Below are 24,493 nucleotides of genomic sequence, written 5' to 3'. Positions count from 1 at the left end.
TTTATATCAGATGTTAACCTTCTATTCTCCGCCTTAGTTCCTCATTTTCATGGCAAGCCTGCAAACACAAAGAAATGAGAAGCTGGACAAATAAGCAAAAATTAAATAATTCTTTTCAGCAGCATAAAAATTCAATCCAAAAATATTTTCATTGTGAAGACTAAAAGATTCTAGCAATGGGAGAATAAAACTCTAAGGTAAGAAGAACTACTAAATTACTGGAACAGGAAAATATGAGAAATTTCAGATATAACCCCACTAATATCCCAGACCAGTTAGCTTACATTAATGTTACAGCCAAAAAGAGTACTAGAAACAGCGTTCCAATTTCTTGATACTTTTCTTTACCTCAACCTTCAGACTAAATGCAACTTACTATAATGGTTATGAAACTTTGGAACTAACATTTTTGAAATCATCAACTGTTTTGTAATACAAACGTTCTTTTTCCAACAAGTACTGATACTCTTCATATAATTTGTCCCTTTTTGCTTGCAGTTCATTTTGCTTCGTTGATATCTATGGAAATATTAGCTGTAGGTAAATAACGAAATTAATAAAACCTTGAAAAATTAAAAGAACGGCTTAAAATCAACCTATTTTAAACATAAATGCAAACATAAGTCCTATCATAAATATTTCCTTTACAGAACTTTATCTATAGTTACAAGATTTTGAATAAGTATAAACGCATAAATTCAGCACATGAAACTATTCTAGATAGTGTAGCAAACCTTATCAAGAGCAGCATCAACACCTTTCAGTATTTTCTGCAAATTCTCAACAAATGAGTCTTTGTAGCTTTGCTTTGATGCCCTACAATGTATAAATTAGCTCATTAATAATACTGACAATGATGCTTATGAATACCTTATCTCTGAATGAGAAATTTATAAATGAACAGCAAAAAATAAAAAGATTACAAGTCTTGGATGTCGTCGATATTGTTCAGCATGTCAACTTCTTTTTTCATAAACGTTTTGATATCAACCAAAGTATTATGTAAAATATAAAACTGCTTCGTTTCTCGATGTTTACTTGCCACTATGATTTTGAAAATCTTTCGCAAGAAATATTTGGAAAAAAAAATCATAGTACATCATAAAAATTCGTTAAGCATAAAAACATTCAGCTGAGGGATAAAAGCGGTTATGAAAGTCCATTTCTCCAAAATAACTTTTACGACTCATCTCAAACAACAAACTTTGATTGTAAAGCTCGATAATTCTACGCTGATACTGGCTGATTTCAATTTGAGCTGGAACGTTATCGAGCAGGCGTTGCTGTACTGCAATCTGTCGATTTAAATCTGCTAACTCTAACCGAACATTTATTAGATGTTGATTCGCTTCCAGGCTTGCATTTCGTACCGAGTCGCTATCATCCTTTAGCACATTCTGGAAATAACTTTAGTTTATAAAAAGATATTTAAACTACTAGCTAAATTTTCAAAAAAATTTATTTCTCCTTCCGTAGGCCTTACTCTTTTCAGTTGTTGAAGGACTCCATCCAATTCCCGTAGTTCATTTCGACAGTTTACTTTGAAATCCATTTCTCGCTTATAAATCTCATCATGTTCAATCAACAGGTGTTTCAGCTTCTCTACAGTTCTGAAAAGAAATCTATATAAAAACTGACAACGACTGTAAATAATTCAGAAATGTGATGTAAAGAGAAAAAGGAATTTGAAAAAGTGGTAGCTGATAAACACAACAAATTTAAAAATCTGTATCCTACTCCACACCACTATTGTTAACCAGTTGTTCAAATTCTGCAATTCTCCCGTCGATTTCATCCATCTCTCGCAGTTGAGCCTCCTTGTTCTCTTGGAGAATTTTTAACGAATCATCCAAAAGTCTATCTTCTTCTTTGAGCTAAAAAAACAACAATAATCATTTGTTAAGAAACGGACAATCAGCCTAATCTCGCTAACAGAAAGCAGTAGAAAACTAACTTCCATTAATTCTTTTTCTACTACAGACGTCCTTCGCTGATATCGTTGAACAAAACTGATCTAAAAATATATTTGATAGGAGAAATTCAAATAAGAGATATAACTATAAAAATAAGAGTTTGATATATTAAGCTTTATAAATCACCTCCTCTTTTAAACCATCAGCATCGAAGTCTGACACATCAATGATCTGAGTCAGTGTTTTCGATGATAGACGTTGATTCGTTGGATGAATTTGAGTATGTGATAATTGCATGAGAAGTTGATCAATTTTCTGGAATTCCATACTATTAGATTTTTATCTGTTACGTAAATAAAAAAAGTCATTCGACTGTTACCATAGTGTAGATCCTCATAGGTATCGCAGTTATGCTAGGACACCAATAACAACTATTTAACTTATTTGAATTAATTCCATAAAAGTAAAATTCCTAACATTTCCTTCAAGCGTAACTCAATAATAACAGTTTTTTAAGTAGCTCAACATGTTAATAAACTGATGATTCATCTTCAGTCTTACCATATTTTCATCTCCTTTGGACCATTTAGTACTTTCCTGAACTGATGTATCACAGACATCTCTCCTGCATTATTTCACCCATTAAAACTATCAACGCATGATATTAACACTGTCAAAATATAACTTTAAAAAGGCTTTTGTTCCATCACCATACTGATTTGTCTTTATCGAAATAATAAAACGAACCAGCCATATTCCAATAAAGTGCAACGAATATCGGTACGCAAATCCGGTGGTTTAACATCGCCCTTCCGTTTATAAATGCGTTGGGGTGGACATTTCGCTTTCACATTACTACAGTTGTTTAAAAAAATATTTCTTTGTTTCTCCATATATTTATCCTGAAAGCTTACACATGAAAAATGCAAACTTCAACAAGTAAACTGCTTGAAAATTATTTCAGAAAGAAATTTTTAGGGAGAAAAATAGAACACGACCTTTGAAAAACGGAATCGTTGAGCGAACTGATATATAGCATGACTTCGTATACTATCACCATACTGCTCTTTCGAACGAACAGCTTCCCTAACAAGCCACTGAATAATCTAGGTCTAATTAACTTCCAAAAAGTGAAATGAGTATTCATTTGTTATCAAAATAACGAATTCCAGTTCTTTCTTGCACCGCTGCCAATATTTTGTCGAGTTTTTAATTTTTTATAAAATTGTGATTTGATCTACTGATGCAAAAGTCAAGAGATCTACCTGAACAACAGGGAAGATATGAATATAATCAAGGCCTTGAATTTGATATGGTTCAATGGTATAAGGACATTTTAACTGAGGTAACACTTCCACCACTTTTTCAGTTAAAGCTCTGAAAGAAAATTAAATTTAGAAGAGAATTTGGTGATCCTATTAAGATGTACCTTTCCTTAATAAATGTTCTATATTTCTTAACTTTAAAAAATTGATTTTCGTCCGTCATAATAAACGGTTATTTTTGCTCCATCATTGTAAATGTGTAATTATTGAAGTGAAATTGCCTAGATGCGCTCCTCAGTTCGATACAGCAATAGTAATACTAACATCTTCTGACCAATGGTTGCATTTTCGCAGTAAAACAGATCAATATCAACTACATGGTTGCATGACGTTATACACCACACTATTCCACCGATCACCTGCAATTTCAATCTTTTTCCAATCTTTTCTGGAAGTTTAGTTGTCTTGCTTTCACTTCAATTATTTTCAATAAGTCCAAAAAATTCAGACTAAGAAATCCTATAATGGTTTTTGAAGCACAATGGAAACGCTCTAATCATGCAATGAAAAGTGATTTCTAAAACTTATTTCTTTCGTTGATTTATAGAAATTTTAAATCGTTGGAAGGTTGACTGATTATTAAGGTTCGAGAATTCTTACAAAACTAGAAGCTTTCAAAAAAGGACTAACTAACTAACTGTAATAAATATAAAATATTTGGTCTTTCCACAAATATAAAATAGTTTTGAAAATTTTGGAATTTAATAAAAATTAGTGTGGTCAAAAGGATAATTAAAGTTATATTCCTAGCTTTAAGGTGATTTTAAAATGTAATGTCAAAAAACCAAATTCCACAAACCTTATCGAAATGAGGAAGTGATTTGATGCGAGCCCGAAAATAGCCGGCGGCAACGAGTAAATCAATGATATCTTGCAACTTTAGCAGCTGTTCTTCATCCTCACGTATATCAAACTATAATTTAAAACCGTCAATTGTTTAATGATTTGTTTACCCATGTATCAACCTGAATTCAGTCTAACACGATTAAATGCTCGAATCTTTAAACTATTTCTTAAAGATCAGGTTTGAGATAAGAAGACAGGTAGCACTGGGTCCTCTTTTATAGTTTCCTTTAAGGTGATTCAAATTTATGGTTCAATTTACTACATATGTCTACTAAACTGAAACGACAACAAGAAAAGAAAAACAGCTGAATGGGTTTAGATTACGTAGATAGAAATAATGGACATACTTCTCTAACAGGTGTCATTTGAAATCACTAATTTTCGCAGTTAATGAGATGTAATCTTTACAATAAATAAAGCAGAGAATCTGAAATACACTGCATGTACTAAGGAGTATTCAAAACAAGCTGGAACAACGCAACAGGTAAGATTAAAATTAGGTTCCATGTCGACCACTCCACTCCAACTAAGCCCAACAAGCGGAAGAGATTATACATTCAGCAACAAACATTTCATTTCTATCTCATCACTTTTAACGCGGTCCTCTCTCACTTCTGATTTCAAATTACCTCCAATAACTGCTATTATTTTCCGAGTGATACGAAGGGTTTTCTGGTAGGATGGATTTGATTTCTAGTAGGATTGACTTTTATAGCTTTACTTTTCAGCCATGTGAATAGATCGTTGACGGCAAGAAATTAAGGTTCACTTCAAAAGTTTGCAACATTCTGAAACAAGAAAAACGGGAGCTGAGCTTAAGATGCACAGTTAAGTGTATCCATGTGCCAGAATTACTCCAGTCAATTCGAAATGAATTATTCGTATCAAGCAGAAATTGAAGGAAAACAGATCATCAGCATCTGATCAATTTCTGTTATTACAACTGATGCAACGACACCTGCACGGATAAGAGATGAAGTTTGAAATATTGATGTCACCGTTTTCCATTCAGTCCTAACATCTGCGGCTTCCATCTTGAAAACTAAATGCAAACAAAGCAAAATTCTTGAGGATTTGTTGTGACTGTCATCCCTTGCTTCATTTAATGGAAGAATTTTCTTCTCTCAGATACTAACTAATCTGAAATGAAAGAAAAAATGATATCATGTCACGGTTGCAAGATAATAATGCAAATTTGTTCCACAGTCTTTTCTTATCAATTTCTTCTATTTAAGCTCATTTACAAAATAATCATTTCCAAATAGTAAATGTGTAATAACGATTGGAGACAGATTACTTAGTATTAAATGTTAATGTTTAGTTATTACTTTCTCTAATAATACTTCTTATAGATGGATGAAATAGTCAGGATAGTAAAATGTCTAACCATCAAGCAGTAGTATTAGTCAGTGGTTCACTTTTTCTCAGCAAATGTAATTATCATAATCAGCTTATGCTGTTTTGATAATAAAAAGGAATTTTAATATTCTAATCGCTGAATTCGAAAGAAATATTCATTTAAGAACGTACTTATTATTACATGTTCTCAATAAGCAGAGAAGAAACTACTATTAAATTTTATGTATGTAATATCTGCTATACTATAAAGAGGAATTTTAATGTTCTAATTCAACACATCAATAAGAATCAAAAGTATAAATCATTAAATAAATAATTATGTTGAGAAGTTAATTAAAACTGAAGTTAACATGAAGCTTAGATTATTACATCTGTGTCATACAACATCAGTTAGTCAATTTGATGCAATTTTTAATCGGTCAATCTATTAATTAGTTCGTAGTCAAAAGGAAAGCAATGTAAGATTTATTAAATCTTTGTCTACTAATAATGCTTAGTAATTCTACTTTCTACTGAAGGCTTATAATTGTGAGTCACGATTGTTGCCTTCTACAATTCTGCCTTGCTATTGAAATTTGAAACATTTTCAGATAGTTTCAATCAAAAGCAAATCTTTGATCAGCTTTTTAAAGAATTATTCTTATATGTAGAATCTTGTGCTATCATATTTGATCATTGCAAAAATAAAATTTGTTAAACTTATTCACTTAAAAGCGGGACATTTATTTTTGTTCATCATTTTTTGATTTTAATCACTCCTACTTTCCTGTCCCAGCTTTTGAGATTTTTTGTTTTTAAATTGGTTGTCTACACATTGCCATAGTGTCAAGTGTTAAATATTCAATTACTTCTTCTCGAGTTTCTTTTATGAAGGTTTATATTGCACTTCGCTTCACCGAAGTGTAGTATCCTTTCTTATGTATAAAATATTCGCTGTCCAAATATTCTCGAATTGGATTCTATATGTGATAGTATATGAGCCAAAAAATCTTTCAGGCTGGTATATTTCTTATATTCAACTGTTTATTAATCTTTTGCAATTAAGATCATTTTGAAAAAAAACTTTTTTATCTGATCTTTCAAAACAGCTATCCTTTCGTTGTACTTAATTGTTAGAGAAAAATTGGTGCCCCATATCAATTTTCACAAATGGCCGTTTCCAGTCAACCTTAACATTTTTTGGACCATAATGTGCTCTCGTCTGTAAAGGTAATTGAAAGGAAAAGCAATAAATGCAATAAGAAAATGAAATAATTATGTTAATCATTTCTTATTTTCATTCGGGTATTTGTTGATGAAAACTTCAGTGTTCTTCTATAATGATTAATAAACAAGAACAAAATTAAAACGACAAACGACAATAATAATGCTTATTACTATAGTTCATCATTTCGGTCTTATTGAAATGAATTCATTCGTGCCCAATTAAAGGTGATTTCTACGACCTTAGTTTATTCATTCGAGAGTATTATTGACTATTGAAGATAGATATATATGTATGTATAATTTCATAAAGTAACAAAAGGCTATAATCAGTGATCAGCTTGATGTCCAAAATTTTCCCCCCTTTTTATTTTGATCTTAAGTGTCAATAGATTTCTATTAGTGCTTCTTATATAGCCTGAAATATTTTGAATATTGGTTAAATTTCATTCATTCCAGTTTGATAAATATCGTCCCGCGGATCAGCCGCTTGAATTTACAATTCAATTGTTCAAATAGGAAGTTGAAGCCATGTGACAACTACCCTGAAATATCCTGAAACACCTCCTAAGACATTTCAAACAAAACCTTTCAATTAGCTGAAAATCAATTAGTCGAAAAAATTTTCATCCATCTTATGTAGCAATAAATGATTTCATTTCTTGATTAAAATAACAAAAGTATATTTTCAAGCTATGTCAATAATTTATCCTAAGAGCTCGATTTTGTTATATATGTCGCCATCAAACCTTTTGCCTTGCAAATAAACAGCAGCTGTTAGCACAATATGAGTAAATGCAGCCTTCCACACTTGAAGCAAAATGCTATTTCTAGCAATAGCGTGAATGAAGATTGAAACTCAATTTGTATTTCATTTTCAGGCTCGATTATAGTGAAAAGAAATGATCAAAAGCCAGACATGCCACATTTCCACTTTTCTTCTCTATCAGTTTTTTGATCAATTTGATGGTTCGTTGCTCTTTTTTCTTCATTCAATTTGATTACTAAAAACGTTTATTCTTCGCAAATATTTTAAATGGGCAAAAATTTAGCAATGAAGTACCATAATTTTTTAATATATATTTGATTTTTAGTACGATCATTCTCCGCTTTTTCACTTTGTTATTCTGTTATTTTATAATTCCTTTATAATTTGACAAGGTTGTTAGCCTCTACCGTCGTGAATAGCTATTCTTTTTTGAACTTCGAGTACCAAATCTTAGTAATGAATGATTACTTTGTGACTGCTAGTAATAATTTAAATTTTATTAAATTTTGAATCTTGGTTTTAAAACTTTATAACGTATACGTACCATCGTTAATCCATTGATTACTAAATCGCAAATCCAGTGGTATCTAATTCACTATGTGTTATTCTTATGTCTTGTGGAAATCGAAAGCAGTGTTAACTCTATTGTCACTTCGCAACCACTTCCCTCTTTTATTCTTTCATAAATTATTTCATATCCAATATTCCACATAAGTAAGAAATATTATAGCAGCAGCTTGATTTTATTCTTTCATTATATTTCTGGTATAATCCACACCTGTCATTAAGTAATTCTATTAAGCATAGAATATGATAAAGTTTTAAAATTTTGGTCTTCAGATTTTATGATTTAATTACTATACCAATAATACTAATTTTCAACTTTAAGTAATGACTTAAGTAATGATGGTCTAAGTTTTATTATGTTTTAAATTTTGGTCTTGAGATTTTATGGCTTAATTGCCGCACCGATAATGCTATCTTTCAACTTTAAGACTTCTTAATTCAGTATCTTACATAATCCTTCAGTATCTTCTCTCATCTTTTTCTATAAATCATTTTTATTTGGAAATATTTGTACTTCTTCCATATTTTCGTTATTACTTCCATTGTTTAATTTTATGTCACATGCTTGAAGATCACAAAAGCGAACACAGCATAATTGCCGTAATCAGTAGTCTTTATTTGATTTCAGATTATTAGTTCTCATTAAATTATATATGTTTAAGTTATTGAGCTTCCAAACGTTTGTTCTACATAATGTTGTCATTAAAACTGGCTGTGCTATTTGATTAGCATTTCAAGAGTAAACTGAATAGTTTGCTTGCACTGTAAAAATGCAATTCAAAATGAGTCAATGCATTTAAATTTAATTATGCTAAAAGCATATCCAATTATATATATATATATATTCATAATAATTTTATAAAAGTTTATTTAGCTTAAAACGGATTTGTTGAAAGAAGTTTTTGTCAGTTCCTGAAATTTTAGAGCTAAACAAAAAAAAAAAAAAAAAAAAAGAAAAAGAAAAGTGGTTTGGAGATTTTTTTCTTTTTATTTTAGATTTTTTAGTTTTTATTCCTCACGATTCTATCACTAAAATGAAAGGAGTAAGTTTCTCTATTCCTTATAATTCCAGTTAACTCCCTCTTGCTGATCACTAAACAGAAACTAAATCCAGAAAATATTCGGTTGACTATATATATATGTGTGAAATAATTTAAATCTATGAAAATTTATCCTGTGTCTTATTGGTCGAAAAAAATAAACCAGTCTTTTTCTGCTTGATCAATTTTTTCTTCTGTTTTATACAAAGGAACTTTAATTTCCTCATTATAAAAGCCATCAAATCTTTTTCTCTATAAATTTTTCAGTTTCAGAAAGTAAAATGTTAATGGTTCTCAGTCATATTTCTCTCTTCTCTAAAAATAAAAAATTCAAGTCGTTACTATTTAATCGTTTATTAGTTTTGAAATTTCTTTAGATTAAATATTGTCATTCAGTACAACTGTCTAAAAGACTGCGGAAAATGCAAATCATTCGACGAAGCGAACAATTTGCTTCTAAGAAAAATTCCCTCGATTACCCATTCTATTCTCATTGCTCATACTAATAAGAAGCATTGTAAACATTCATATCCTAAAACAAGGATGATCCTTGTGTTTCTTTTTTTGGAAGTTACCACTCTAAATAATATTATCGCTGGAGGCTTAATAAATAGATGAATTAAGTGTGAAACGGTTTTTGAATATTGGTTGAGAAACCTAAACCACTATTGCTGTATCGAATTGAGAACACATTTAAGCAATTTCACTTCAGTAATTACACATTTATTCGGGAATCTGCAAATGAATTGAACATATTCAAATTTTTAATAGCTTTTCGTTAAATGATATATTCCAGAAATTTTAGATAAGATACATGCATAATTTATTGTTCCATCATAATAATCGTTTAGCAAAAAAAGGAAAAAAAAAAATGCTGCCGTATGAACCTCTTATTAATGACAATCCTTCAAGGGCAATTTTGTGATTTATTACTTGCTGGTAAGTCTGATAGTCAAAGTAAGTCTTATAAATATACTAAAATATTCCCATAAAATTGGTTTATTTTTGTTAAGCATTCATTTTCTTTCACATGACAGACATTTTATTGTTTCTCTTTTATCCATTTTAATTTTCAGGTATATTCTTAGAAACTAGGGCATTAATACACAGGCATTTTTAATCGTCATCAAATACTTTGCAGTTTATTTTGTAGGACATTTACTAACGAATAGACAAATATATTATCACCATGCAATTTGTTTGAAACAGTTTAAATGATTCCGTTTTTTGTATCTTTTTTCTGAAAATTTTGATAGATTTCATCAAAAACTTTTGGAAATTTTCAACCGTTTTCACTCAACAGTTAAATTTAATTACATTTTTCACTTGCAACTAAAGAATTTTCTTTTTTCCCTACCTCTCATCCTCTCCCTCTCTCTCTCTCTGTTTTTCTCTTCACAAATATTTAGCTGTTGCTGATTGTGATTGTAATGCAATCAGGGAAATAGTTTTAAAATTGTCAAATGATTGTTGTGCAATTAATTGATTCCCGGAACTGAAGTACACCAAAAATTTGTTGGATTTGAATGAATAGCTTACATTTGACTCTCAGTGAAGCTTATGTATACATCTAATCGTTCTGAGGAGTAAAAAAATAGAGTAACAGAATAATTTTTTAGATATCATTAAAAATATGTCGACTGATTGAATTAATTAAGTTTACTAAAGGTTTATTGCTTGACTGAAAATTGTGGAATTATTTGCGATGCTCAATTCAGACATGTGTTGTAGGGAACAAAATATAGCATTATTCTGAACAGAATTGAGATGTTGAAAATTTTCTGAACTGCTCTCTAAGGTCTAGGTGATATCTTCACTCAGTCGCAAAATGATTCCGTAATAGTAATCTGTCCGAAGGAAGGAAACTAAATGAACAGATTTCGCAAAACTGAATATCTTGTTCAATGTTCATTTACCTGAAGGGAGTAAAGGTCTTCGTTTTACAGAATGAGAAGAATTAAAATTACACTGACAATCCTCCAATGTTTCATATTTTAATTTCAAAGTAATTTTATAATTTACAAATTTAGGGATAGATCGCAGTTTTTATTAAATCCTTTTCTTATTCTACATATCTTAGTGGCTAAAATGACAAAACAAATCTGAGACTCAATTTTGGTTAGTATTTTGCTAATATAAAAATAATGTGAAATAGTTCGCTGCGTGCGTTACGTTTGCACTAAATTTTATGCGATTTTGATTGTTCCATTATTCGTTGATAGCATCAATTCTGTAGTTCTAAAAAAACATTGAAAAAAGGCTCTTTGAAGTCTTTTTTCAATGTTTTTGATTTCTTTGGAGAAGAATAAACGCAAAAATTGTAAATTCCTGTTTGCGTAAACTTTTCTTCTGGAAGGCTAACAGAGTTAATATTTCCAATGATCGCATGGGAATTTCGTTCTAAATACTGAGAAAATAAAAAAAAAATAAAAGAAAAAAATTAGACAAACAAAAAGAATTTCATTCTCAACTATAAAATTATCACCCTAACAGCATGAAAATTTTGATCTTTTGTATCTTTCTATTAAAAAAGGAAAAGCAAGGAAATTTTCATATTAATATGTTGACATTTTTCTTAGTCTCTTCCTTTTCGTTCAATAACAATGTCTTCAGTTGTAGAATGATAGTGAATTCAACTTGAAACATTGGCGAATTTAAGACCAATGGTTATATTTTGAGGATTCTGGTGCTTCTTTTTTTAATTTGAAAATTTAAGTCATCCCTTAACCTTACGATTTTCTTGAGCCAGGATTATTTATGATCGATATAGCTCCTCTCGTCTTGAATTTTGCGGAGATAAGAAGACATAAGAGACTTTATATAAGATTATAAGTGTCGTGAAAGCATAAAGTATCACTGAAATAAATTGTTCTGGGATGTCATCGAATATGTCAATTTCTTTATGTCTCAGGAAGGTACTTAAATTAGTATTACAGACTATGGAGGCTACTGTGTCCATTTATAAATTAGTTTTATTTCATTTCATTCCATTTACAATGTCGTATGCAAAAACTTCTATCGTCCTGTATATTAACTTATTTTTCACTTATAATTTGCAAAATTAGCCATAGTATTATTTGTTTCAAAGTAATTTAAAGTTCAAAGAAATCATAAGTTTAATGAGAAGTTAAATATAGAGCCGTTTTACTAAAAAAAGGAGAATAAAACATCTAAAAATAGTTCATTTCATTTTTAATTATTTTCCCTATGTCTACTTTTATTGGTTATTTAGAATTTGTTTTGTCTACAATACGCCGAAGTAACCGTTATGATATTCAAATTTTTCTAATAAAATCTCATTCGTATTTTTCTTATGAATCACTAATCTTTGTTCCTGTATTTGTAATCAATTCAAATTAAAAAACATCCAATTTGAATTCTTCAATTCTCAATTTTTCATCATTTTTTGTTTTTGATGTCAGAACGGAAATTAAAACGACTAATTTATTAATTTTGTGTTTTTTTTTGTTTATACCTTTCAATTCATTTCAATTTTCCTTTTTTTTTTTTAGAACAAAGAAAGCGGAGTTATTGTTTTGTTTTTGTTTATGCTGCCAATAAAATTAGCTTTCTTGAAATAATAGTTCATTTTAAATAACATTCATTTTCTCTTGTTCACACGATTTGTTGAAACTTCAGCTAATCATCAGATGCCTTAACAAGTTTCTTTTTCTTTGTTATTGTGTTTCTTTTTTCATTAATTTCTGTATATTAACTAACATCTAAAATTAGTTAAGATAAAGAATAAAGTAAGCTAGTAATTTAATAGAATATTGAAATATATGAGAACAAATTATGGGCTATAATAAAGAATTAACTTTTAATGGGATAAAATAGCGAACTATCAACACTTACGACTTTTTTCAACTCAAAAAAGTCATACGTATTGATAACTAATAAACGGGTACAATGTTTATTGCCTATTAGTTTGTAGAAGCAGAATAAGTCTTTTAACATCTGATAAATTTTAAAGCTTAAATCGAATGCTGTAAAATTTTTTCCTTAACCTAGCAAAATATTAGTGATGCAGACTATTGAAATCAGATGAGAAAAATTAGATGAACAAGATTTGCAATAGTATAATCGACAAATAAAAATGAGTTGGGAGTTAGTAAGCGTTCCTACACTTCTAATATCTATATTTGAAATTGAAATTGGGGTTTATAAAAGACAAAATAACAAAATTAAGCTTTTTACAGGATGTAAAAAAATATTAAGTGGGAGAGCAATACTATTTTGTTGATGCTGACATCCCTTTTGGTGACAATTTATTTTGCACTTGTTGAAAATGCAATATCTTTCCTGGGATTGATCGACGATTTCGAGTTGGATCGGCAACTCCCGAGCGTTACGTGTCGACAGTGCATTCAGCTGTGGTATGTGCTTGCCAAAGATCCTCATTCCACGTGTGGACCGCATTCACGCACTTGCACAGGGAACGTCTGCTTTATGAGTATGTCCAAACTTTCTAACGTCACCTTTGAAATAAATTCCTTCATTTTTGCTTTGTAAATATATACATCAACTGCGTTGTTAGATCAAAAATATAAAATTTTATTTCCAACATAGAAAATGATAAAAAAAATAAAACAAATTGCATATTTCCATTTAAAATCACATTTATTTTCGAAAATTTCGCTTAAATGATTATATAATTTCAAGAAGTTGTTTCATAAGAAAGTGACAGATAAGTTTTTGGGTGTAAAACTTGCTATATCCGTTAATAACTTTCATGATTCTAATCATGAAATCTAATCTTTTGTCCTAATTTTGGGAAAGCTTTAAACCCCAGTTATAGTTATTAACTAATTTCTGTATATTAACTAACATCTAAAATTAAGTATAATTTTGCCATATGTTAAAGGATGAAAGTACTCCCATCAATTTAATAAAATAAGGTAATGATAATGTCTGAGCTAAGTGAAAATAATTTGTATAATCGTTTTAATAAAGCAAATAGAAAAATGCACCATATAATTATATATTTTAGGACAGTGTAAGAACTGTCCGGTGTATCAGTATATGGCGGGCTGTTTAACGTTAACTGATTGGCAATTTACCGATTTATCATTTTCACGACAACGTGCTGAACTTCTCGCGACACGTGTGGGAGCTACGCTCCTTTGTGAAGATTCTATGAATCAGACTACCTGTATTTGCAATCGTAAAAACAAGTGCAATGATATTCATGCAAGAGCACCGTTTTCCACATACAGTGGTAGGTCTTCGGTATCGATTTGAGGTATTGCACTACCTTCATCAAGATTAGAGTTAGAGGAATATTCTAGAATCAACTCTTGATTAGTACTTTCTTCATTAGTATTGCAACTTATACTCATATATTTAGTCTTTTACCAAAGTTTCAGTTACAACACGAATAAAATTACAATTTAGAAGACTTTTAATAATTTATAGTTAGCTTGAACCAAAAAGATTAGTACAAAACGAGTATGTTAATTTTTCCTTATAAATTCTCAAATAATGTGTTGTAACAATTTATGATTAGATCTAATTATAGTTCGAATAGAATTACTTAAATCAATAGTATTAACCATTCCAGTATCCGTCTTAATATACAGTTTTTTCAGCACCACTCTTCGGTGGTATTATAAATTTTGATGCAGTAATTTCCAAAATAGATCCTTACTATAACGACATTGTTCGACCGAAACATGCATCGAAGTATTATCCAGCTGATACGGGTATTCGCACAATGTCCCTCCAAACATTCTTTCTAAATTGCTCAGCGCTTCTCCTTTCATTTTTCTTATCTTTATACAACGGCTATTTCCATACCTAGCTTAAAAATTTAAATAAATTTCCTAGCATGCGAAATTAACTGTAGTCCACAAAATTTTAAATAGAACATTAACCTTCCGGTTATATTTGGTTAATATTATAAATTGAACCGTGGCTCATATTCTTGTCCTAAAATCTTGGTTATAACATGGGTAAAGTCATGATTTATACCAATAGTTCTCAATAATTTATAGTTGTGGTCTAAAATATTATTTGCATACATAAAACTTCTTGTTATTAAGAGAAGGAGTAATCCACTACCGTCTCCCCTCTCCATTTCTTCTCATAAATTCAAATTTTCAGTTTTTCAGTAGATCCACACCGATTTCTGTATCATGAGGAATCAACTTAATGTAAATTATTTTTTGAAAAAAAAAAAATTCTTTTTAATGCTATTTTTGAACGTTATGTTTTGCATTTTTTGCTGTAATATATTCTTACAAATCAAAAACTAGCCATTAACTACAAGCATGAAAAGATATAATCTTAATCCCTTGGTACTCACATTTTACTTTCTTTATACAATAACCTTTCTGATTTAACACGATTATATCTCCTATTGGATATCCGGAGGATATTTACAATGCAGTAGTCAAAAGATAAACTTTTTTTCTTAAGATAGATCTGTAATTTTAGTCGCACAGTTCAGGCCGACAAGTTCTTTGAGATTAATTGGTTGACCTTCACTTCAGTTCAGCAAATTATATTTGCATCAGTCAAACTGTTTATTTCTTATTTGTCTGATTAAATATTCAATGGGAATTATTTTTGCAAAGACTAAAATGGAAAAATACAATTTTTTGCAGTAAACTTCATCAGCCCACATAGTCTTTGGCTCAATTTTAAAAAGGAGAATCAAGTTAAGAAAAATAAAATCAAGTCAAGAAAAAACTAAAATTTTATAAAGGAAAATTTTTAAAAATTCTTTCTTAACTTGATTTCAAATTACAATGTCATTCTTTATGCAGAGCATAATCTTGCTAAAGTTTTTATCGTGTAATTAAAATGCTACTGCAAAGATTCCTGAAACAAATCCACCGAATTATTCGGTAAACACACCTGATTGGGCTTTTTTGCAACCAATTCCTTTATCATAAAAAAAAAAAACCTAAGGTTAACAATAAAATGTTAATTAACAAGTATTTCTAAGCATGAAGACAGAAAATTCCTACACAAGGAGATTGGGAAGAAAGTGGAGTCTTTCTCATTAATGAAGAAAATGAAGTATCTTCCGTTTTTATAACTTTTCGTGATAAAAATATCAAGAAATTACTGATATTTCACCTTGCAGCTAATCTATTCAAAAATGCGAAATAAACATCACCTTAATAAAACTGTTCAAAAAAAATAAAAACAGGAAAAAACTTTAAATATAATCATATCAACATAACTTAGTTCGCATTAATTCAGCAGCATCCATTTTTGACAATCAGAGTTTTCCGGAATTTCAGATTCTCCAAAGTCAGGTGTTATTACCTCTGATAATGAAAGCAAGTGAAACCGAGATAAATATGACGCACCATTATGCTTTTAGATGCAAGTTTCACGAAAACTGAGCTGAAAATGATATAATTTTTTCGATTGTTTATAATGAGTGGCTAAAAGAGGCAATGAAGCTAGACCAAATTCTGATAATAAACAATCTGATTTCGACCGGAAGTAGTTCTGTTTCGAGTGTCAATTTTTGAAGCTATAACATGCTTGGAAATGAACTGCATGACGTTTTCAGATAAGGATTAAAATCGAATAAAATTTTCACGCAGTAAAAGAGCTAGCGACAAAGCATTTAAACAAAACAGTTAAGCTACAACAAAAATGGCAAAAAAGTCAGTATGAAAATGACAATTTTATCAGAAATAAATTTTCCAAGGTAAAAATTAACTTGCTTTCTTTAAAGCATCTGCAAATAACTCATGAACCAGACGCCTTGTTTCTAAGCTGAAATTATGCTGGGCTAATAATACCAGAACGTCTGAATAAAGGCAAATCGAGGAAAAAACTTCGCGGTTAGATAAGTAATTCCTAAAAAAAAAAACATATTTTGATACTAGAAACTGAATCAAACTATCAATGCTTTGATCCGCTTCAGCGAAGCATTTAGAAATTTCAAATATTTCAACTTGTAATTTAGATAACGAGAAAAGATGAGGATTTGTCCATTCAATCCTATTTACGCATTACATTACCACTAAACGTTTGTTCTTGGGAGTCGTAAGGAACATTTTAATGAACGATAAAGTGCGGAACATTTCGCTGCAATAAGGAACCACACTAAAATTAACATCAGCAATCAATTATCCTTCAAAGAGAAGGAATGAAAGTTAAAAAAGTGTAGACTTACCTGAGCAACTTTTTTGAACTGTTTAAACATTTCGATTCTTGTAATAAAAACATTGATATTATCTCATCCCTTGCTTCACTAGGTACCTCAACTTCCAAAACATCTAAAACCAGGAATCTGATAAAATATTAATTGAAAAAGGGAACTGTCATCAGCACTCACTTATTACTTAATCCAGAGATCGGAATTTAGCTTATGCTAAAAATTGAAACAAATCCCTGATTATGTGCAGGAATTAAAGTGGATTTATCGAGATAATTTAGAAATAAAATCCAAAGTTCAATGAACAAACTTTTACTGCCGAAATATTCTTCAGGCCACGAACAATAGAAGCAATTACTGATTTGATGCATGTGTTTAACAATCGATGAATTACAGCTCTGTTCTGTGAATTCGTCACCAAGAAATACGTTCTACAACTTATTATTAGTTCTCTAAACTGTATAAGATACATATTGCTTTCTAATATTGCATACCCGTAGCACCTTTTTAAAGTACATTGAATGCGCTTAATATAAAATTAGACATAAATACAGTTATCCTGAAGTTGAAAATTTTTTGCATAAATTGGCAATATGATTAGTTCACAGTAAAAGGAATGGGAAAGAAAAAGAAAATTTTTCATTTATTTTGATTTACTGAAATGACCTAAGTAAACTGAATTTTAAATGAAATAAATTTATCATGATATAAACTACTTTTTATAATTTGAAAACACCAAGATTCATAGTTGCATGGAAAAGCACAAAAACCACAGCAGACCTTTAAAAAAAAATCAGGAATGAGAGGGAGTGAGATGGACTGATCGGAAAAGTTGACCGGTCGAGATTTTGTCGTTTCTGAATCAGTTTTTCTCGAAAGTTTTCTGTGTTTACTTTCTAGAGGATTCAGAAAGCCACACAAACACAGAAACTGCAAAATAAAATAATTTTTATAGTGTTTTACCCACTAAACTTCAGGTTAAAGTAATCATATTTAAGCCTTTCCAATAAACGATTGCTTCTGTAATGATCGAAATAGAAGCTTAGTATCGTCTTTTCCACTATAATCTATTTTGAAGAACATAGCCTGACCATTTCTTTGTAACTTATAGCAACTATTTCATGATACAAAAAATGATAGGTTTTTAAATCTACAATTTCTGTTTGCTCTTGAAAACACATTAAATAAATTTTTTTTAAAAAAAAATTATCAATAGTGTGGAGCAAAACAGTCAAAAACAAATCACCTTATTATCTGATATAGCGGTATAATTTAGCGCTGTGTCAAACGAAAATGATGGTAGGCGAAACTGAGTGCGAACCATTAAACAATCTTCTCTTATCTATACGACAAAAAATGTTTAAAGCTTTACAGTTTTCTTAGAATTTTTCTACGGAATGCATAAGCATTTCACTGCCAGAATATTAATTTCCATAATGTCATGGTGTAGTGTAATGCGAATATAACAACCTCTTAAGAAGGATAGCACACAGGGGTAACGGTAATAACCATTCTATTAAAAAAACGGTTAATCAGGATTTAAAATAAGAACAGACCTTAGTATATCTATAAATAAAAAGAGCTAGAACGCTTACACCTTCCATTTCCATAACACTAATATTGCCATGATTAAACAATCGACTTTCAAGTTCAAAAGTCACACAGCTAGAAACATGACGAGTTTCAATTGAGCAATTCATTTTTCGGTGCCAAAGTGTTCCATAATCTAAATTGCTAGTTCAATATATTTTCTAATAATGTTGTCACTTTAAGAAAACAAGTATTAAATGCTGTTTTAAATATGAAATTTGGTACCAGTAAATGGAACTGTCCCATTCTTATTCGTGATAAATGTCGAGCTCACAAGATCAACGCCAAAAGTTTTCTAAAAAATCGTTTTTTTCTTTCTTTCTTTCTTAAATAGCATATGTTAGTCTGCAGTTTTTAATATCGCAGAAACTGAATGCAATATGAGAAAATATGAATTGCACATTTTAAATATTAAGTAAAATCATATTACTAAATAATAATAAAATTGGAGGTTTCCGAAGAGAAATAGTAAAAGACATAAAACCCGACAAATAAAAAATATTTGTGAAATGAAACTCTGCACTTAACATTGGAAATATGAAATGATTTTCTTCCAAAGATAATCTGCATATTTCATTTACCAAGTTTATTTCTTGTTGCGAAGGAAGTTTTTCATCGATGCAACGAATCCAAATTTTATTTATATCTATATTGGCTGCCTTTAGTAGTAACATATTCGATTTTTTCTCACCAATAATAAAATTGCTGCTTTCCCAGCCTAGTGACAACAGCAAAACAGAACCTGCAAAAAAAAAAAAAAAAAATAACATGTATAGAGAAAAGTAATAATTGTACTCTAGGTAAGTAAGCCCACATGTTTAACATCATCTAAGTTCATTACACTCTGAGTTGTATCGGTTCATCAGGTTGATGTAGGATTTATTAATTTGCAACCATTAAATGTCTTAATTCTAAGGTTATAGAATGAACCAAAAAATTATCCTTGAATCAGTTAACTTTCAAATCATTTAAAATTATTCCGAAGAATGAAAACCAAATTCTTTACAAAGTCACAAAATCAACGTTCAGATTTACTAACCAAGTTGTGTATTGCCAATAAGATTAAGGACCCAAAAAGCTGAGCCTCGAATACTAAGAACTGGACAACATTCAGCAAAGCGACAAATAATTGGTACTGTTTCCATGGGCAAAAGGCCTGAAAAGATTTTTACCAGAGCTGGAAAAACATGGAATCATCAGACCGTGTAAGCTGGAAATTTTTTTAAAGAACTTACTTGGATTCAGATTGGCAACAATATGCCCCAACGCGTAGAGCGCACCTTTTAATTTAGATGTTTGATAAGTATCTGTTGGTAAAGGCGAGTCACGTAAAACATCAAGCAATCTATCAACTTCATTCGATCTCAGCAGTAGTTCACGACCAGTGTCATGTTGTACTAGCTGTCCATAAAGATGTACTGGCATTGGCACACCTAACTTGGAAACTCTAAATTTAAAAAGCGTAGTCATTGCTGTAAAATATTAAACTTCATTTTTAATTTTATAATTACCATTTTGAATGCAATAGTTGATAGAATCTCTTTCAATTTTTTCTGAAAGAAAAATCACGAAATAGTTCGAAATGTTTCATTTCTCGTTTTCAGAATTCATGAGAAGTATGTTGTGCATCGTAAGATATCATTAATTTCAGCCAGATAAATGAATAAATGGAAAAAGCCCTTCGCAACATCAGCTACGATACTGCTATTGATATAAAATAGTGTTGAAGAAGTCAACTTGAGTGCTTTAAATGGTTTAATGCATATTATTATTGGTTATTGGAGTAGTCTAGCAATAATAACTATGAAAAGTTATGGAGAATGATATTAATGAACAAACCGCTCATTTGAAGATCTTGCATATTGTCCATTGATTGAACGTTTCGAATCCAACAAAGCAACTCTGACATCCTCATCAACTATCTCGACGTAACGCATATTAAATTTCTGTAAATAATAACCTGTAAGAATAAAAACACAATACTGATTTCAAAGTTTGCGCAAATGAATGGAAGCTAATAGTGATTACTACTAATTCATTCAATTCCACAACATTGGAAACAAACTTATTCGAAAATTAAGAATAAATAATGAACTGACTACCAAACAAAATTAGTGAAGGAAATGATTTCCTGATTTAACTGCGATAAATAATCAAGTGGCAATAGAGCTGAATGATAACTACACAATCAAACAAAGAGAAACTCTAAACTTCCACATTCCAACGTTTTCATATGTAATCGCATTCTTTCTGACTTATTTATAAAAAATGATTCAAATAAACCCTTTTCCAATAATCCAGAGTTGCTAAGACATCACGAGAATTGTCCTTTACATAACTCTCATTGGAGAAGAGATATGTCTTCAACAAAATTCCCGCATCACCAAATATATCGAAACATATGTCTTTGATTAGATAAACACTCTCTAGATAATGCTGCAAATAGACAATGCAACGTTAAGTATAACATAATAATATTAAGAACGAACTGTGTATCTGTAATACTGCGAAGCAGAGATTGAAATTTAATAAAATGTAGAATAAATAAACAAAAATGCAGACCATCATTTATTTCATTTAAGTCGTTCTTAATTTTTCTTAATGCTATTTTCAAGGATTAATAGCTCAGAACTTTAACTAATCCATTTTTTGGTAATAAAAGGCTTCAAGAGTTGAGAGAAATATGTCGTCCCCGACTTCTTTAAGAGATAAATTTCGCGAAATTCCAAAGAAACAAATCAGCCAACATACTGGTATCCAACGATGCAACAGACGTAAAGCATGCCGGACAACTTTTGCTGAGGGATCCGCGAGTTGTCCCAACAACAATTTTATCCCCCAGACTGAGAAATCACTGATATTGTGAGATGCCAAAATACTTAAAAATTGAGTTGCCCATTTCCTGCCAGCCTAAAAAATGAGTGTCTATCCATACAACAAAGTCAGAAAAACATGTAAATTTACCATTTTTAAAGGTGACTTCAAAAAAAGCTTTCGATAAAAGTTCTATCATTTAGCATTTCTTCAACAGTAAAAACCGTAAAAACAATAACGGCAAATAAGACGAACGGATAGCAGAATCAATGCAACGATAATTAGGAATTATATTAACTGCATAATCGCGAATCATTATTAGCGTCACACTACCGCACTTGCTGAATTTTCCTATCTTATTAACAAGGAAGTTAATTTTTTTTCAGAATGAAATTATTCGTGATTTAAATAGGTATACGTAAAAAAATGAGTATCTTTTAATGTCATTCAGTAGTCGTTCTTCTGAACTAGATTTTTTCTAAAAAAACATTTAAGTGCACTTCAAAAAAAGATTTAAAAACGATACCACATTAGCACTAGTGAGAGCTGTTTGAAGGATAAAACGATTGAAAGAATCTTCAGAACCGTAGTATAAGCAGGATACGATAAGTTTAACATATTCCACATTTGTTGTATCTTTTATTAAATCTACGAACCTGAAATGACACATGAAAATTAAAAAATTAATAAAAAGAACACTGTGAAATCCGGTTATTATGTGAAGAATTACCTTTTAATCACCGCAACTAGATTAGACTAGTTTTGCTTCTTCACCAGAAATCGGAAAACAAACATTTCAGTGCTATTGTAAATTACTAAGAAAAATAATGATTTTGTCAGCACAATAGGTGAAATCATAAAGAGATGTGTTTAATTTCAAAATTTTTTAATCTATGTTTTCAACACAAGTTTTACTTATCACTCACTATATCTCTTTGAAATGTTCTAGACCTTGATCTGCATTGAAGGGGAATAAGAATACTTTCAGAGTCATTTTATCATTACATTTCATTTCATAGCAACAATAAAGTGTTTTAAACGAAAACTACTCATGTATGACATTTATGACATGATCCAATTTTCATAAGGAAGTCAGTAGACTGATGAAAATAAAAAAACGTAACGTTAATTCATGACTAGTAAGCATAAAATGAAAGGATGGAACGATATTTAGTACTTTTTAACTTTAAACTAAAAAATCTCTTACTAAATGCTTCAGTCTGTTAAGAAGAATTAATAATCACTAGTTACTTTTCGGATGTTTTCTTTACATCCCTTTGTACTCATAATTACTAACGACAAATTTTCATAATTTTGCTTTTTTTTGACTTCAAAATCCTTAAGTAGAGAGAAGGTTTTTTTTCTTTCGCTTCAAAATAATTCTTCAATGAAACAATGTTCATTAAAACCAATGGAATATCGATATTACAATGTTGTTGTGACTTTCACATCTCTATTCAATCACGCAGAATCAACACAATTATGTGATGCCGGTTGCGGATTCGATGATCTGTTCTCTGGTATTGACTTATCGAAAATTAATCTTGAAAATACTGTATCATCACTTTTCTCCGATAATTTATTAACATCATTATTACCATTTAGCAGTCAAATTTTAAATTGGATTTATCTACGATGTAAGAAGAAAGAACACTATTCACGAGAAATTTAAAAATGGAAACTGCAAACACTCTTACATAAATTATAACGATAAATAATGTTGATGATTTTAGTGAAATAAAATGAATTATGGTACTGTTGTTGGTGAGAATGAGAAAGGAAAATATTTAGGAAGTTGACAATTCCTATCATGGAAAAACTTAGAGTTCTCAACATTTCCTTCTCAGTGGATTTATTCCGTTAAATAAGATACAAAAATGAGACTAAATAATATCACTGATGAAATGCTTTATTTGGGGACTATTTTTAGTAAAGAATGTCGTTTACTCTTTACTCATTTGTAAATCTGGCTCAAAAACAGATCATGCATGAAAAGTAACTGTACCAATAATTATTCGAATTGTTTGCGAGTGATATTATATCTTCCGAGTTTAAATTTGATTGCGTATGTACATGTAAAGGAATGTATTACACTCAATTTAACTTAACATTCGGATATAGAATGCAGACTTTTCCGGGTCTCTTAGTTTCAGTGACCCCTTAACTGTAATATAGTACAGCACACTAAACCCTTAATATTACTATTATTCATTAAGTCACTACAATAGAGAATGCTGATAATAATTATCAGCAGTAAGATCACCAATAATAATTTCTGATCATAAGAAATTTTCGTCCCTTCCGTTCTATTCTAAAATGCAAGATTTTCCCGATTTTAGTGAGGAAATAATGCAGGAGTGGATGATAAGATTGAACGTGAAATATAAGGAAAGGAAGCTGCTGATTAATGGGTGTCAGTGTCTATTGCCTTGTTCATTCGTATGTTCTCTAATTCTAATTTTCCCATCTGATTATTTTGTGTATTACGCACAACATGGGCAATTGTTTTCCACACTCAATTGTCCACCTCGCAAACACATCCATGTATACACATAATGGTGACAAACAGGAACAGCAATCAAACCCGATCTCAATAAAATCTCCTATACCCATCCCCTTCAGGATGAATGGGTTTGATCCGAAAGTCCCTTCCATTTCTCTTTTCCCCCCCCCATAGGAGTTTTCTCCTGTTTAGGTGGACAATACAGTTGCAAGTGACCATCATCTCTGTATGGATCGGGCAAGTGATGAGTGGATGAAAAATTTGTTCATATTTGCAAACGCAATTTTAATCCATTTTCTATTTCTAATAAACTGTCTCTTCATACCAACTCCTCCAAGTTTTTCTCCATTTTCTTATAATTTCGGCAGCCTTCCAAAAAGGAACGAGCCATAACAGAATTTCAGTTTTCGTCGCTACCGCGCTGCTTTAATACCTGATTAAG

At 30.4% G+C, this 24,493-nt stretch overlaps 3 protein-coding genes across 3 annotated transcripts; 1 reads left to right on the top strand and 2 right to left on the bottom strand.

Moving 5' to 3' along the window:
- Nucleotides 1-13: 13 nt before the first annotated feature.
- On the bottom strand, nt 14-4,449 carry Bm12685 (Uncharacterized protein; the record flags this gene model as incomplete). Its single annotated transcript, XM_001899874.2, has 16 exons — nt 14-58; nt 406-519; nt 735-816; nt 924-1,044; nt 1,205-1,397; nt 1,484-1,610; nt 1,738-1,874; nt 1,955-2,014; nt 2,100-2,228; nt 2,475-2,538; nt 2,661-2,815; nt 2,912-3,010; nt 3,179-3,290; nt 3,503-3,597; nt 4,038-4,151; nt 4,432-4,449. The coding sequence occupies 16 exons, from the start codon at nt 4,447-4,449 to the stop codon at nt 14-16; spliced, it is 1,665 nt and encodes a 554-aa protein (XP_001899909.2).
- Nucleotides 4,450-13,264: 8,815 nt separating this feature from the next.
- Bm4138 (Uncharacterized protein) lies at nt 13,265-14,822 on the top strand (the record flags this gene model as incomplete). The annotated part of the gene is made up of 3 exons (XM_043078579.1): nt 13,265-13,475; nt 14,013-14,240; nt 14,611-14,822. The coding sequence occupies 3 exons, from the start codon at nt 13,265-13,267 to the stop codon at nt 14,820-14,822; spliced, it is 651 nt and encodes a 216-aa protein (XP_042934513.1).
- A 1,876-nt stretch (nt 14,823-16,698) lies between these two features.
- On the bottom strand, nt 16,699-22,218 carry Bm3692 (AVO3, putative; the record flags this gene model as incomplete). Its single annotated transcript, XM_043078578.1, has 14 exons — nt 16,699-16,843; nt 17,163-17,265; nt 17,455-17,575; nt 17,925-18,074; nt 18,391-18,486; nt 18,740-18,870; nt 18,960-19,029; nt 19,316-19,476; nt 19,774-19,890; nt 19,970-20,181; nt 20,574-20,680; nt 21,018-21,170; nt 21,486-21,644; nt 22,075-22,218. 14 exons carry the CDS (start codon nt 22,216-22,218, stop codon nt 16,699-16,701), a joined length of 1,869 nt encoding a protein of 622 aa, XP_042934512.1.
- Between the last annotated feature and the right edge of the window lie 2,275 nt (nt 22,219-24,493).

This window comes from Brugia malayi (genome assembly GCF_000002995.4).
Source record: "Brugia malayi strain FR3 genome assembly, contig: Bm_v4_Chr2_contig_001, whole genome shotgun sequence".
Taxonomy (NCBI): domain Eukaryota; kingdom Metazoa; phylum Nematoda; class Chromadorea; order Rhabditida; family Onchocercidae; genus Brugia; species Brugia malayi.
The sequence above is the reverse complement of the archived record's forward strand: the minus strand, read 5'-3'. Positions and strand labels throughout refer to the sequence as shown.